General features: G+C 37.6%; 1 protein-coding gene across 3 annotated transcripts; it reads right to left on the minus strand.

The window, feature by feature from the left end:
* Positions 1 to 552: 552 nt before the first annotated feature.
* On the minus strand, positions 553 to 12,922 carry LOC110817325 (splicing factor U2af small subunit A-like). Of its 3 annotated transcripts, none has more exons than XM_088210544.1 (4): positions 11,788 to 12,922; positions 3,221 to 11,278; positions 1,006 to 1,533; positions 553 to 916 (listed from the first exon to the last, which is right to left on the minus strand). In XM_088210544.1, the coding sequence occupies exon 1, from the start codon at positions 12,626 to 12,628 to the stop codon at positions 11,789 to 11,791; it is 840 nt and encodes a 279-aa protein (XP_088066670.1). In that variant the 5' UTR covers positions 12,629 to 12,922; the 3' UTR covers positions 553 to 916; positions 1,006 to 1,533; positions 3,221 to 11,278; position 11,788. The 3 variants fall into 3 exon arrangements, with proteins under 3 accessions (XP_088066670.1, XP_088066669.1, XP_021901902.2); XM_088210543.1 differs by having other exon boundaries at positions 3,221 to 11,287; XM_022046210.2 differs by lacking the exon at positions 1,006 to 1,533 and having other exon boundaries at positions 553 to 939; positions 3,956 to 11,287.
* Positions 12,923 to 13,216: the final 294 nt, after the last annotated feature.

Raw genomic sequence — 13,216 nt, forward strand, 5'->3', positions numbered from 1 at the left:
TAAATTCGGAAGAAGCCCCCTGACTTGCCAACAGAACACTGATTGCATCAATACTGCCTACCAAACCATCCGCTGAACTTCTTTGGCTGCTTGTCTAATTCTTTATCCTTCCACCTGGCTATCAAAGAAATTTACCAATCCTTCCTAATACATATAACATATATGTTTCCAATTCTATTATACTGAATTATTTTCATGTAAAACGAAATCCAAAAGGATAATAAACTTGCAATCATGTACTTCCAAAAGTTTGAGAACAGGTCAACTTTAGGCCAATGATCAAAACACATTGTAAAAGTCTGGAACTGATTGATAGTAAAAAATTTTCTCTTTCCGCAGAGACATTTTCTGCTTTTAGAATTTAATATTAAACTATCCCGAGCTTATCTTCACGAAGGCCTGTCATTGCATTAGCCAATTGTTTGAAGAAGTCTTTGGCAGCAGTTCCTATTTATTTACTGTTTTACTTGGTAAAGCCAGAACACTTTTTATATGATGCACCACCCAAACTAAGTGGTGTTTATGTAGAAAAAGAAGAGATATATGCTAATGTCTAAGCGAAAAACTTTCTTTACTTACACCGTGAAAGTAGAGTATTGAAAAAGAGTCTAAACAATACCACCAGCAAACTCCATACAAATACTGTGGACTAAAAGGCAGAGAGAGGTTAAGGAAATAGACTGGTCCAAGACATAAATGTTTTACCATCATCAGTTCAAGAAATATCATGCAAGTGCCCGAACACTTTGGGCTGACAACAGGCCAAAATCACAGCTATTGCTGCTACTCTTAATTCTGCATCGTTTTGGTTCAGGGGTAACCCCATCTAAAAGAACTAGGAAGACTTTTTCACCTCCATCATGTGCACGGGCTATATAGTGTTGACGAACTATCTCTTCCCCTCATTTACGGTGATCTTGACAGAAGCATCAATTATTTCTATTCCAATAAGAAACAAATAAAGAATATAAGCATGCAACATAGAAAAGAAATATTATTACGTACCAAGCAAGATTTAAAGGTCCGGTAGTTTGGTGTTCCAAGAACAACTTTTTACTTAAGAGTCGAACATAAAGAACTGCTTTTATGCAAAAACTCTTAAGAACATTGAAATCTGATTTCATCCTTCTCCTAGAGGCCTTGCATCTCCTGCTCTTTGCAAAAGATTCTTCCACTGAGGATGTGAATATTTTATTCCCTCGTCCTCTTGGAGCCATGCTTTCTGGATCTTTCTTTTCCATGATTTCCTGTGGAATGGCCTCCAGAACTGACTGAGGCAGGTTGGGCAGACAGAAAAGGCAAATGATTTCATCCTTCTCCTAGAGGCCTTGCATCTCCTGCTCTTTGCAAAAGATTCTTCCACTGAGGATGTGAATATTTTACTCCCTCGTCCTCTTGGAGCCATGCTTTCTGAATCTTTCTTTTCCATGATTTCTTGTGGAATGGCCTCCAGAACTGACTGAGGCAGGTTGGGCAGACAGAAAAGGCAAATGATGCCCAGGAACCAAACCAGGGAACCCAACAGCAGGGATTCTGCAAAGCAACAAATATCAAGGATAAATTTAATTTGGATATCATGATAAACAATCCCATAAAGAGAACACTAAGGTTGTTAATCATCCATCCTCCTTACATGTTCATAGTAAATCTTCCAGCATGTGATAAAAAACCATGCTGATTTACTTAATAGTACGGGTGAATATAGCCTCCAAATGATCCCAAGACATGTATCTTTCAGATATGCATATGGAATTCGATGCTAACATAAGTGGGAACTACAGTTACAGTTAGCAAATGAATGCTAGACTTAGGAGTTTGAATGAAGGAAGTCAAATATTTAAGAATTTAAGCTTAATTCAGTTTAATTCTATGTATGAAATGAATCAAGTCAAATAAGTAACAATTTAGCTCAATTCAGCTTAATATAACATATCTTGAGTTCAATTCAAAGTTTCATTTGAGTTTTTTACTGGTTAACATGAAAAATAATGACAGTGTGACTCAGTTTGTGTTGTAAAAGATGAATCTAACTGAACTATGTTTGAATAGACACGTTAGATGCCAGCCACCCTTGCAACAAAAGGCTCAAAGTTGACTGCGAACAAAGAAAGAAGAGACTTATGACTGACAGTACCTAGTAATGCAGAAAGTGAATAAGCTAATAGAATTTCTTTTTTTTTTTTTCTTGAAAGAGTAATTTAAGTTAGTATTTTATATATTTTTAAATTAGTTAGGTTATTCTGGAAACATAAATAACATAGGAAACTTTCAATTCGATTATGATTTTTTCCACAAGGAAAAGAAGTAAAAGTACTATAAATAAGGAACCAAGTACCACCCTGCCATGAGTTTGATTGTGATTTAAAAACTTTTCAGTGTTCCCTTGATTGTTTGACATTATCCTTATTTGGTTACTACTCGTTACCTAGACAAAGGCTACTAAACAAGAAAAGGATTACATAAAATATTTGAGTTATGATATTGGTTTTTTCAGAATCATTAATAGTATTGTTCCTTTCTTGCTCTTCTTGTATTTTCTTCTCTGTTCTATTTCTGTTTTTCATCTCTATGCCCCTCGGTGCTTCTGGTTCTACCTATCTATCCCTTGCATTTTCTCCCTGGTCTTCATATTTCCTGAATAAACAGTGTCATTGATCTTCGTACTTCTTAAATAAGCATCAATCTTCCCCTATTATCCTTAGTTGTTAAGATTTTACTTCTCTATCCCTAGTTATGCTAATCTTTTTTCCTTTATATTCCTACGTTCGATCTCATCTTACATAACTTGGAAACTAAGCACAGTGTCCTACTCACCTGGTGTTTTTAACTTGTTATCAGGTCACTTAACAGTGTCTTTTATGTTTTCTTTGAGGGGAATGGTACTGGCAGTCAGTTAAGTTGGTATTTGCTTGTACGATTTGGAAGCTACATACACATTTAAAACAAATTAGTTAAAAGTTAAATTTGACAAAAGGAAAAGGAGGAGACCCAACAAATAATTCCTTCAGGATGTTATTTAAATCCAATAACAATTGTAACCATGCAATTATTTCCACTCTGTTTCATGGAACCATATGTTAAAACCAATTAATCAATTAATCATATGTCAGATATATTAAGAGACTTTCTTGGTATAACCTCACACTAGACCAGGCAAGCTTTCTGAGAGCTACAATTACAAGAGAAATGCAATAAGGGACAGACAGTCCAGGATTCATACCCAACAAGAGCACAGCAGACTCCTGCTTGGCCCATGAAGTGCCAAATGCACTGCCTCCATTGTGTAAACTCAGACGAAGAGCTTGATTCTCCGCATCGAAGCACTGAAGCAACCTCCCCAGTCTCCGACATTCTCCTTCCAAATACTTACTCTTCATCTCTAGATCTCTCACATACATCTTCTTCCTCTCCCTTGATCTCAAGGCAGCATTCCTATTCCTCAATTGCCTGGAAATAAGATCTATTGATTCCACCAACTTTCCATCCAATTCAGGTCACTTAATGACCAGATGGCATCATACAATCACCTTTTTTTTTTCCTTTTGTTATAAATATCAGCTTCAAACAGTCAAAAGTTCAACCAGGAGAACTTTGGAAGAGAGCAAAATATATAAACATCAGCCCAAAAATAATATATGAATCCTCAAGAAATCCATCTTTGCAACCAGTAGAGAGTAAAGAAATAAAGGAAAAATAAACTGATCTAGCCACTTTTAACTGCATATTGTGCAGATCACAACTCGCAAGAACAAAGCCTCACATATAAACCTCCACCCTGTTACTTACACTTTAAATTATCCTCCAACAATAAGCATAATGGCGATCCTTCAGAACTAACCATGAGACCAAAGCTTATCACCTTTGTGGTTAATGATAAAAGTATTTCTAGTTTCAACAACCGTAAACGCTGATAGACAAGTTGAGAGAATGGAAGACGAGAGTAAATTAGCCGTACCTTCTCCGTTTCTTGGCGATCGGATCATTGGCATCGTAGCCGTCTTCGTTGATGTCACCTCCATCTATCTTTTCCTTCTAAAGGACGCTGTTACCAAACTCATCATGGATGTTGGTTTCCTTGTCGATAGGAGCGTCCACAAGATCCTCAACAGAACCGGAGCATTGAACTGGGGATTTGACTAATATATCTGCCAAAAAATCGCAACAAAACTGCTGATTCTCTTCTTGAGGAAGCTCATCGTTCGAATAGTCTTCATTCATCAACAAGCTCTTAATCTCACAGATTTTCGAAGATACTGACTCTGGAGAAGGGTTAGAAAAAGCCTTAACCGGAGATGAATCAGATAGAACAGGGGGTTCTAAATTGAACCAGTCACTGCAATCGACAAACAACGGATCCAATTCGATCTTTTCAACGACGTCGTCACCTGGAAAACCGTGATCCTCCATCCTTCTAAAAGAGGAACAAAAGAAGTAAAAACTACTGTACATTTACAAAAAATCCTTGAATAAGACTGCGAGATTTAATCAGAAACATGGAAAAAATATGTACATATGGACCTAGCTAGGGGAGGATAGCGATCTATTTGAGAGCAGTTTGGCTTTTAGAAATTTTCTTCGGCATCCATGCCTGTTTCTTTGTGGGCAAGGAAACCTGACGCGGATTCCAGCGACGTCTTGAGTGGGGGGTCATCTAGTTAGCCAATATTCTGACGGCACAAAACATATGAAATTGGCATTTCTACGCTGTTACAATAAGTCTCGGTTATAGTAGATCAATGTTGCAGATGTTGTCATTCAACCAATAAGGACACGTCACGTGGAAGCACGGTGAATGTTGCATTTTTAAGTTGCTCTGGCATTATTTAATCACAGCCGTCTTGGCTGTTGATAATGCAGGCCTAAGCTCTTTGTTACGCCAGATCCTGTGCTCAGGGATACTGTTTCTCGTGCTTTAGAAGTGGGTTTTTCAGTTAACTCGGGGATGTTTACCTGTGCAATGTATATCATTAGTTGCCCAAGTGAAAATATTTTGAAGGAAAAACTTGATTGCATTAGAATTTATGGATTTCTATAGAATGGAAGCATGATGATGTTTAGAACGGCTCGACTACTCCTTATGAACTCGGAGGAGAAGTTTGAAGTTGGATTCACATATGTAGTTTGGAAACTCACTTTTTAGGAGGAGGTTATGATGACTCTCATTGCAAGGTTCGAGGAGATAATATGGAAGAATTGTTGGTAGCTTTCGAATCTCATCCTTTTTATTTGTCTTCTTCTGACGAGGAAGGCTCTTATTCTGCAGGTTTGCAAATGGTAGCTGATCTTACTGTCTATGCTCCTGAACTCAAATCTGGATTCTTATTCTGCTGTACTGTAAATTTGGATTCTTATCGTAAGACTTTGATCCTATACAACTGAGCTAGAAGAGAAAGCACATAAGTTGGCCAATGTGATTTCTGTTATATTCTGTAAGCTATGAATGCTTGATATAAAATTATAAAACTTAGGACATCAAATCAAAACTATGAAAAGTGTGCTTTAGATATCTTATTGTTCTCAGAACGTTCACTTCTGTCTCTATGATAAAAAGTGAAAAAGAAGCTTAGAGAGTATTCTTAGTAAATGATGCAAGTGATTCTTTTCCCCTCTTGTAATTGAAATGTCCAGATAGCTTGTTTGCATCAAAATTAATAAGCTAATTTGTGCTCATTTCTATTGGTTGAAGAAATATGTAAATCGGTGCTTATCAGTATTAGAATCTAATGAATCACATTAGACTCTGAACTTACTATTATCAAGGAAAAAAATAGAAGGATATAGTGATTGTTTATTGAAATCTCCAATTAATTATTAAATTACTGTTTTTATCTGAGAAATATGTATTTCTTGAATGAATTATTTGATCATGGAATTTTTAACAACATGACTACTAATTTTCATTGTACTTTTAGTCAATTGATAAGTTGGTATAATTACTAATTTTTTACATTGACTCATTGATCAGGTCAGAACTTTTCAACTATTTTATTTTTTCCTATTCTTTCCCAGCATGCTTCACTATGTAATTCTGATTGAATTCTAAATCTGCTCATGCGTTCATGTGTTGGCACTACATGCTACTGATTCTTTTGTTTCCCTGACTTTTATACACCGTGATTGAAGATTGTTGTGAGGTAAATTGGTGGGATAAGAGTGCGACTTGACTATATTAGAGGTTTTGATTTATGTATCAGACTTTTGCCACGGCAAGTCAAAGAGTATAATTAAATTAACATTGTTGGGATTTTTCTGGAGGGGGAGATGGCGCAAGATATTAATACCTCTGTAATATATTATTTGGCTTGGCTTTCCCTAGCTCCCATTTTGGCTTTGGCTTGGCAGGTCAAAGAGTTTATTGTCCCATCATTAAAGTTGGAATATTGAACCAGAAATACATCTAATAAATTTTGGCTTAATTATATCAATGTAAAAGGTACAACCTATTGTAGACTTCTACATAATGCCATTGATTATTTTGTAATCCGTGACCTTTGTATTAGTCTGTTTAGAGTATTCTAATTTTCATGAGTAGAGATGTCAATTATTATTGATGAATAACAATTATCGGACCTTCAAGATAACTAATTTTTATTTATTGCTAGGACTGATGCTCTATCTTTTTCTTATTGGAGCATTATTAGTTTGTCTGAATTATCCTGTTGATAGAAGGATAATTTTTCATTTTGAAAGAGAGATTATACCAGATTGCTGTTTGACATGCAGTTGTTGAATTATGTATTGGACCTGGAATTTTTTAACAACATGGCTATTAGTTTTCACTAGGTTCTATTCACTTGCCATCTTTGACACGTATTAAAGGATGACTTGATTTTTGAAAATGCAAATTGAAAGTATGGCTATGACCATCCCAGATCCATTGTTTTGCTACTGTTTCTCAAGAATTTAATGGAGTTTCAATTAGCTCCAATGCATTAGTGCTGATATGTCCATATGGTACTCGTAAAGAACATGTCCATATACTTGATCATAAAAAGATATTCTTTCATTTCGAAAGAGAGATAATACAAGATTGTTGTTTGAAAAGTAACTTTCACTAATCCTCTTTTTATATACTCCATCATTCATGAACTTCCCATCAGTCAGTTCTTACTCAAGAATAATATTGTTGACTATCAATTTTATGCTAGAACTATTGAACAAGGACTTAGACGAAACTACTAGAACAAGGTCATCCTCCAAAGAATATAAAAGATGACCCTTAACTAAACAACTCGGGGTTTGGAAACTATTTATTTCTAACCCTATCATACTCCGGCCTCTTAAAAGTCGTCATGTTTCTTTTTTCCCACACAATTCGAAAAATAGCAAGGGAAATGAGGGCACATGCTTTTTTACACCACAGATACTCTTCCAGGCCCCTATCTCATCCCTTAACGTAACAAACAACCATGGCCCAATTAACCTCAAATAACCCATGAGCCATGGTCAAAAGATTATGCACGATTGGACACTCAAGCAAAATATGATTAAAAGTCTCTTTCGCCCTCCTACAAAGATAACAAGCATTCACTGTAATCTTTCATCTCCTCATTAGCTTCTCGATAGTGAGAATGCAACTTCGCCTAGCCTCCTAACCAAAGAAAGCCGCTTTGAGAGTGACATTTACCTTCTAGTTTGTCAATAAGGGAACTTGATCTCAGTGGGGTAAGTTTTAGTAAGAAGGTTGTAAAAAAACCTAACTTTGAATTTTCTTATAAAGTTGAGGCTCTAAATCGGCTGGTCTTCATTCCCATTCAAGGATATGAGGCAAATGAATTTAGGAAAGTTTCATATTCATCATTTTTCTAGTCATTGAGGCTCTTTATTACCCCCATATACTATTTTCTTGTCCCCCTTTCACCCTCAATTACTTCTAAATGGCTCATGGATAGAAATATCTTTTTTGTCATGCAATTGGAAAATTTTGTGTAAACCTATATCTGAGCGCTCCCTCTCTAAGCCAATAGTTGTTCTAAAAGCTTATCTCTTCCCACTTTCAATGTTCCACCTGATGTACTCCTAAAAATTACATCTTCTCATGCTTATTCTTTTCCACACCTTTTTTTTATACAGTATTAACTCCCCTCTCGAAATTCCAACCTTCATCCGTTGTACCAAATTTTGCATCTATCACCATTTTTTATATAATGCCATTTTCTACCATGGACCCGCCCAATCCACTTTCGTTGAAGCGCTTGGTTCATCTCTACAACAGATGTCAAATCTAGACCACCCAAGATGCAATGATCTTTTCACCTATTCCCCTGCCACTAAATGATATTTTCTTCGATCTTCAGAGTCGCCCCAAAGAAATTTGCATTAGATAGTTTTCAGTCTCTTGGCAACGCTCGCAGGGATAGTCTTAAGGGACAGTAAACAGGAAGATTAAGCAAAGTGCTTTTGATGAGAGTTAGGTGTTCGTCTTTGGACAGTAAATTCCTTTTTTGCCCAGCAAGTCTCCTCTCAAATCTATCTAGAACTGAGTCTCACGTCCTCACATCTTTGTAACTTACTCCCAACAGCACTCCAAAGATACTTTATTGACAACTCAACCTTTTTATGTCTCAACACACTAATCAAACAACAATCACCTCTCCCATCTCCCAGCCTTACCAGAAACTGCTTGGAAGTACAAAAGGACATATATGAGGTTGATAACTGCACCTGTATCTAGTTTGCAAAACATTGAAGTATCATCTGTAAAAAATAAATGGATCACCTCCTTAACTTGCTTTCCTTCTCCCATTTTTAGTCCTTTGAACAAACTCAGCTCCTTGACTTTCAACAACAATGCTTCTAGAAGCCTTAGAAAATAAGAAGGACCTTTATTCACTAAAGCTCAATATCTTTAACATATAGTCGATAAATCACCGATTTACATGATCATATATTTTCTCTATATCAAGAATGTATAAGACCATTTCTCTTTTCCAAAAAAAGTAGATTGTAAACCATCTCATTGGCCGCTAGAACCACATCCATAATTTGTTTTCTTTTGACAAATGCATGTTCTTTTTTTGAAATAAAATTCTACAAATGTACGTTCACATTCACCAATCACTTTACCCATCACTTTTACTATTCTTCTAGCTAACACCTCCACGATGAGTTTACACAATGCACCCAAATAAGTTGGTTGGACAGAATTCCTTTATATTTGTGCCCCTCCACCTTAGTCATCAGTACACAATGATCCCGATGTAGTTCTTTGAATAACTCTAGAATCCCCTTTTTCATAATATTCTAAAATTTATGCAAGAAACCCATTTTAAATTCATCAGGATCAGGAGCTTTATCCTTGCTACAATGCATAAGTCCTTCTAAAATTTTCTCTTCAGGGAACTCTTTTTCGAGTGAAAGACGACTTTCTTCACCGAAGGAACTAAAATTGATACCATCCAGTTTAGGCCTCCAAATTACACTCCTCTAGGTAAATCCATTAAATTGAGTCTATCCATTAGGCTTCTTCAACTATTAGGAGGACATGAACTTAAGAATTAAGAGGAAGGACTACTTGAACAAAGAATACTGCTACGAATAAGACGACTCATAGATTAGGACCTAAACTACTAAAACTAGGTCTTGAACACTATAACTATTAGGAGTAGGAATATGAGTAATAGAAGTACTCTGAATAGAAATATTGCACGAATAGATCTTATTATTTTTGCCTAAACAAGAAAAGGGAGAATATAAAAATGGCATTTCTATCTTCTGGACATATTCTAGTGATCACCACATGGAACAATTATTGGGATTTTGGATCAAACCTATGATCATCAGATTAACAAATTCTTTGGTGGTAGTCGTTATTTAATAATTTATTATATTTTTATGTATTGCAATTTATTCTATTTTCATTTACCACTTGCTACCTGATGGTTTGTTTATTGGTATATCGTCGGCAATAAAACAACAAAAACCTTGCATAGAGGGGCACTCTCCTGCCAAACTCAGCAATCTTAGGGGTATTTAACCTGATTCCTGCATACCAATATGATCATCATGGAGACTTCCATTGTTCTGTAGATTTTTGATCTATGATTGGATCTTCCAAATAGTTGCTGAACTATAGTAATAAAGGGAGTCAGTTAGCGAGATCAATTAGTTTTCAAGCAAAATCTCTTGTGATTTTCGGATAGCTCAAAACTTTGCTTTAGTTGCTCGTGCACCGGCATTCTTGTCAGTTTTCCTCTTGAAGTTGGCATTAAAGATAACCCAAATACTTAGATTGCATCCAGCTACTTTTACCTTTACCGCCTTTCATGATTTTTTTAAAAAACTTTTTCTTCCTAAAAAGTGATGATTTATTGGACCAAATAGAATAAAGAGTGTAGGAACTCTCACCAAAGCTTTACTGCAAAAGAACTTCAAAGATCTAAGTTCACAGTTTAGCATGATTAACACTTATGTCTAACTTGAAAGGAAATACAAAATTACTAAATAAAAATTATTATTTTTTCTATTTCTAAGCGTAGCCAAGTAAGTTTTACTTACAAATATGTAATCAATAATTCAAAGATTCATGGGTAAAAGATATATATAGCAACACAGGCGCCCAGGCTTTCTATCCTACATGAGCCAAGAATTGAATAAACCAGAATACTGCGTTAAAGCAACTGACAAGCTTTAAAGATAGAACAATACTTTAGAGGATATACCTCTCACTTACTACAAAATCTTACTTCAAAATCTTTCAACCAAAATGCAACTATACCAAAGTTAAAAACCCTCAAATAAATCATTATCCTCTTGCCAATTTGGTGCAATCATGCTTGGCAGTTGTACCAAAGTTATAAAACCTAAGTACATTTCTGTATCACATTTGTAGTTTTTAAACTGTAGCAGTTAATAACAATTGAGAACACTAATGACATACTCGGAGTTGGGAAAGAAAAAGACAGAGCATATTTTAACCTTCCTCCCTGCCTAGCAGGGGAAGTGCCCATCACCATGGACTACAAACCTCTTGTCCACTGTCCACAAAAGGACTTCACCAATTGAAAATTTTCACCTTGTCTTGTCAAGTGCTAGGAAGTAATGAGGGAGGATCGGGACAGATAATCATAACAAGAGGAGACGGTGTCCAATAGCTGAATGCAGAATGCATGAACCAATGTGAATAGACGATGATGCAGTTTAGAGTTCGTCAGCCCATCAGCTGGATGTCTTAAGAATCCAGGATGCATTTGGATGAATGATAATAAGACCCTGCATCGATAATTTGGGGCCTCCTGTTCTTCCAATTGCTTGGTAGCTATGGATGTAAAAACCTGATCTACAACCGCTAAACAAGAAAAAGTAGTCCTCATTTTTACATCCCACAGCATCAAAAAGCCAAATCAAGGAAAGTTTGAGCTATAAAAAGCAGCCCCATAGATATTCAAACAAAAGAAAGCAATTCTACACAGCATGCAAAAGATGAAATACCTAGCAACTGAGGAACCCCAGAATCAGACCCACAAGAAAAAAGAAACAGTGGGCGGAAAATATGAGTCTTTAAAACCAGTTTATAAACAGGTAAAAAACACATATCTTAGAAATGTTTAAGACGAACTAAAGAGATATTCCACAGTGCTACACAGCTACAGTAAGTGACACTAACAGGAACCATCAGCAGCTAAAAATGGTTCCACTCATGGTTCAAAAGCAAACCAAAGTCCAATCCAAAGTTGAAAGAGCATAAAGCAACATCTGAGCCTAAAATGATTATCATACGAGAAAAATGGCAACGCGAAAAGCCAAAGTCTTGCAGAAGGAAACTGAAGAAGAAATTAGGTAGAGTACTTCACTGCTTCTCCTCCCTTTCTCTGTTCCATTGCTCAATCCTGGCCCGGCGTTCTTCGCTACCTTCCCTCGCAGGACTCCTGCTTCGCTTGGGGCTGCTGTGTCTCTTCCGTCCCCCATCTCTGTCGTGCCTATCGTGTCTGTCCCCACTCCTTCTTCCGTTCCCTCGGAAATAATCACGGTCCCGGTCTCTATAATCCCTGTCGCGCCTGTCGTAGTCCCTCCTATGCCTGGGGCTGGCGCTCCTGCTGCGACTCCTACTCGGCCGGTAGCCACGATACCTTCCGAAGAGCTTTCTCCTCAACTCCCTCCCAATGACCTTGACGTGCATGAAATTACAGTAACCACCTCTATTGCAGTTGTTCTCCTCGAACTGCCTGCAGGTGGCCTCGCGGAAATCGGTAACGGGGGAGAAATCGGCAATGATGGGACGGCCGGAGTAGAATCTGCCCTGGAGAGCTTGCAAGGCCGCTGCGGCTTGTTCTTCTTCTTTGAACTGAACGTAGACGTTTCCAATCATGTGGTCGGCAAGATTGTCGCAAACGTTGAGGCTCTCGATCTCCCCAAACTTGCTCAGCTCCTCGAAGATATCCTCGTAGAAATCCTCGAAATGTTCTTGGATCTTTCGCGGGTCGATTGGCTGCCCCTGCGCGTCTACTCCTGGGGTAATCATGTCCGGCCGCTGGTACATGTTGGAGAGGAGGAGCGTCGGCGAGATCGTGGGCCGATTATGGAGCCGAGAGCACCGGTCACCGTGCCGGCAAGCCCCGATCTTGAAGTAGAAGGGGCAGTTCACGCGGTCCTTCTCTGTCCCGAAGATCGAGGCCAAGTGCTCCGCCATTGTTGACTACCAATTTCTAGAAGCTTCGTTTCGGGAGTTTTGGTTTAGGGTTTTCGCAGAGAGAGAGAGAGAGAGGGGAGAGGGAGATTAATAAAAATCCTTAATTCATGGGCTGGGGGCTAGTTATTTTGTTCAGAGTGTGATATTGGAGAAACCCTAATTTGAGAACGAAGGGATGAAACCCCACGAATGGGGAAATGGAGTTAGGGAAGGCTCTAGTTTTTCAGGCTTTCCTCCAATTTGGCGTTTCAATTAATCCTCAATCAAAAGCGGATTTGGATATTCGGAAAGCAATTAACGATGTCGCAGTCGTTAGATTTGAGAACCCCCCCCCCAGTCACGTGCTAGGCATGTGTTTCATCAGACTGACTTACGTACGGCACTCCTGATTTCTGGTTCTACTCGGGCCGGGCCTTCCCCAATTTCTCTGAAGAAAACGGCCGAACATGCCTCCACTAATATTAAAGAATTTTTTTTTTTTTTCTCTTTTTCCAGATCAACAAGTTTTAATCCAATGTACAAGCCAAGTTTCGCGTCATATGGTAAAGTTGAACTACATCTTCATTTTCATTTTTTATCTAAAATTCT

The sequence above is a fragment of the Carica papaya genome, chromosome 1, assembly GCF_054855325.1.
Source record: "Carica papaya isolate Zhongbai chromosome 1, ASM5485532v1, whole genome shotgun sequence".
Lineage (NCBI taxonomy): Eukaryota > Viridiplantae > Streptophyta > Magnoliopsida > Brassicales > Caricaceae > Carica > Carica papaya.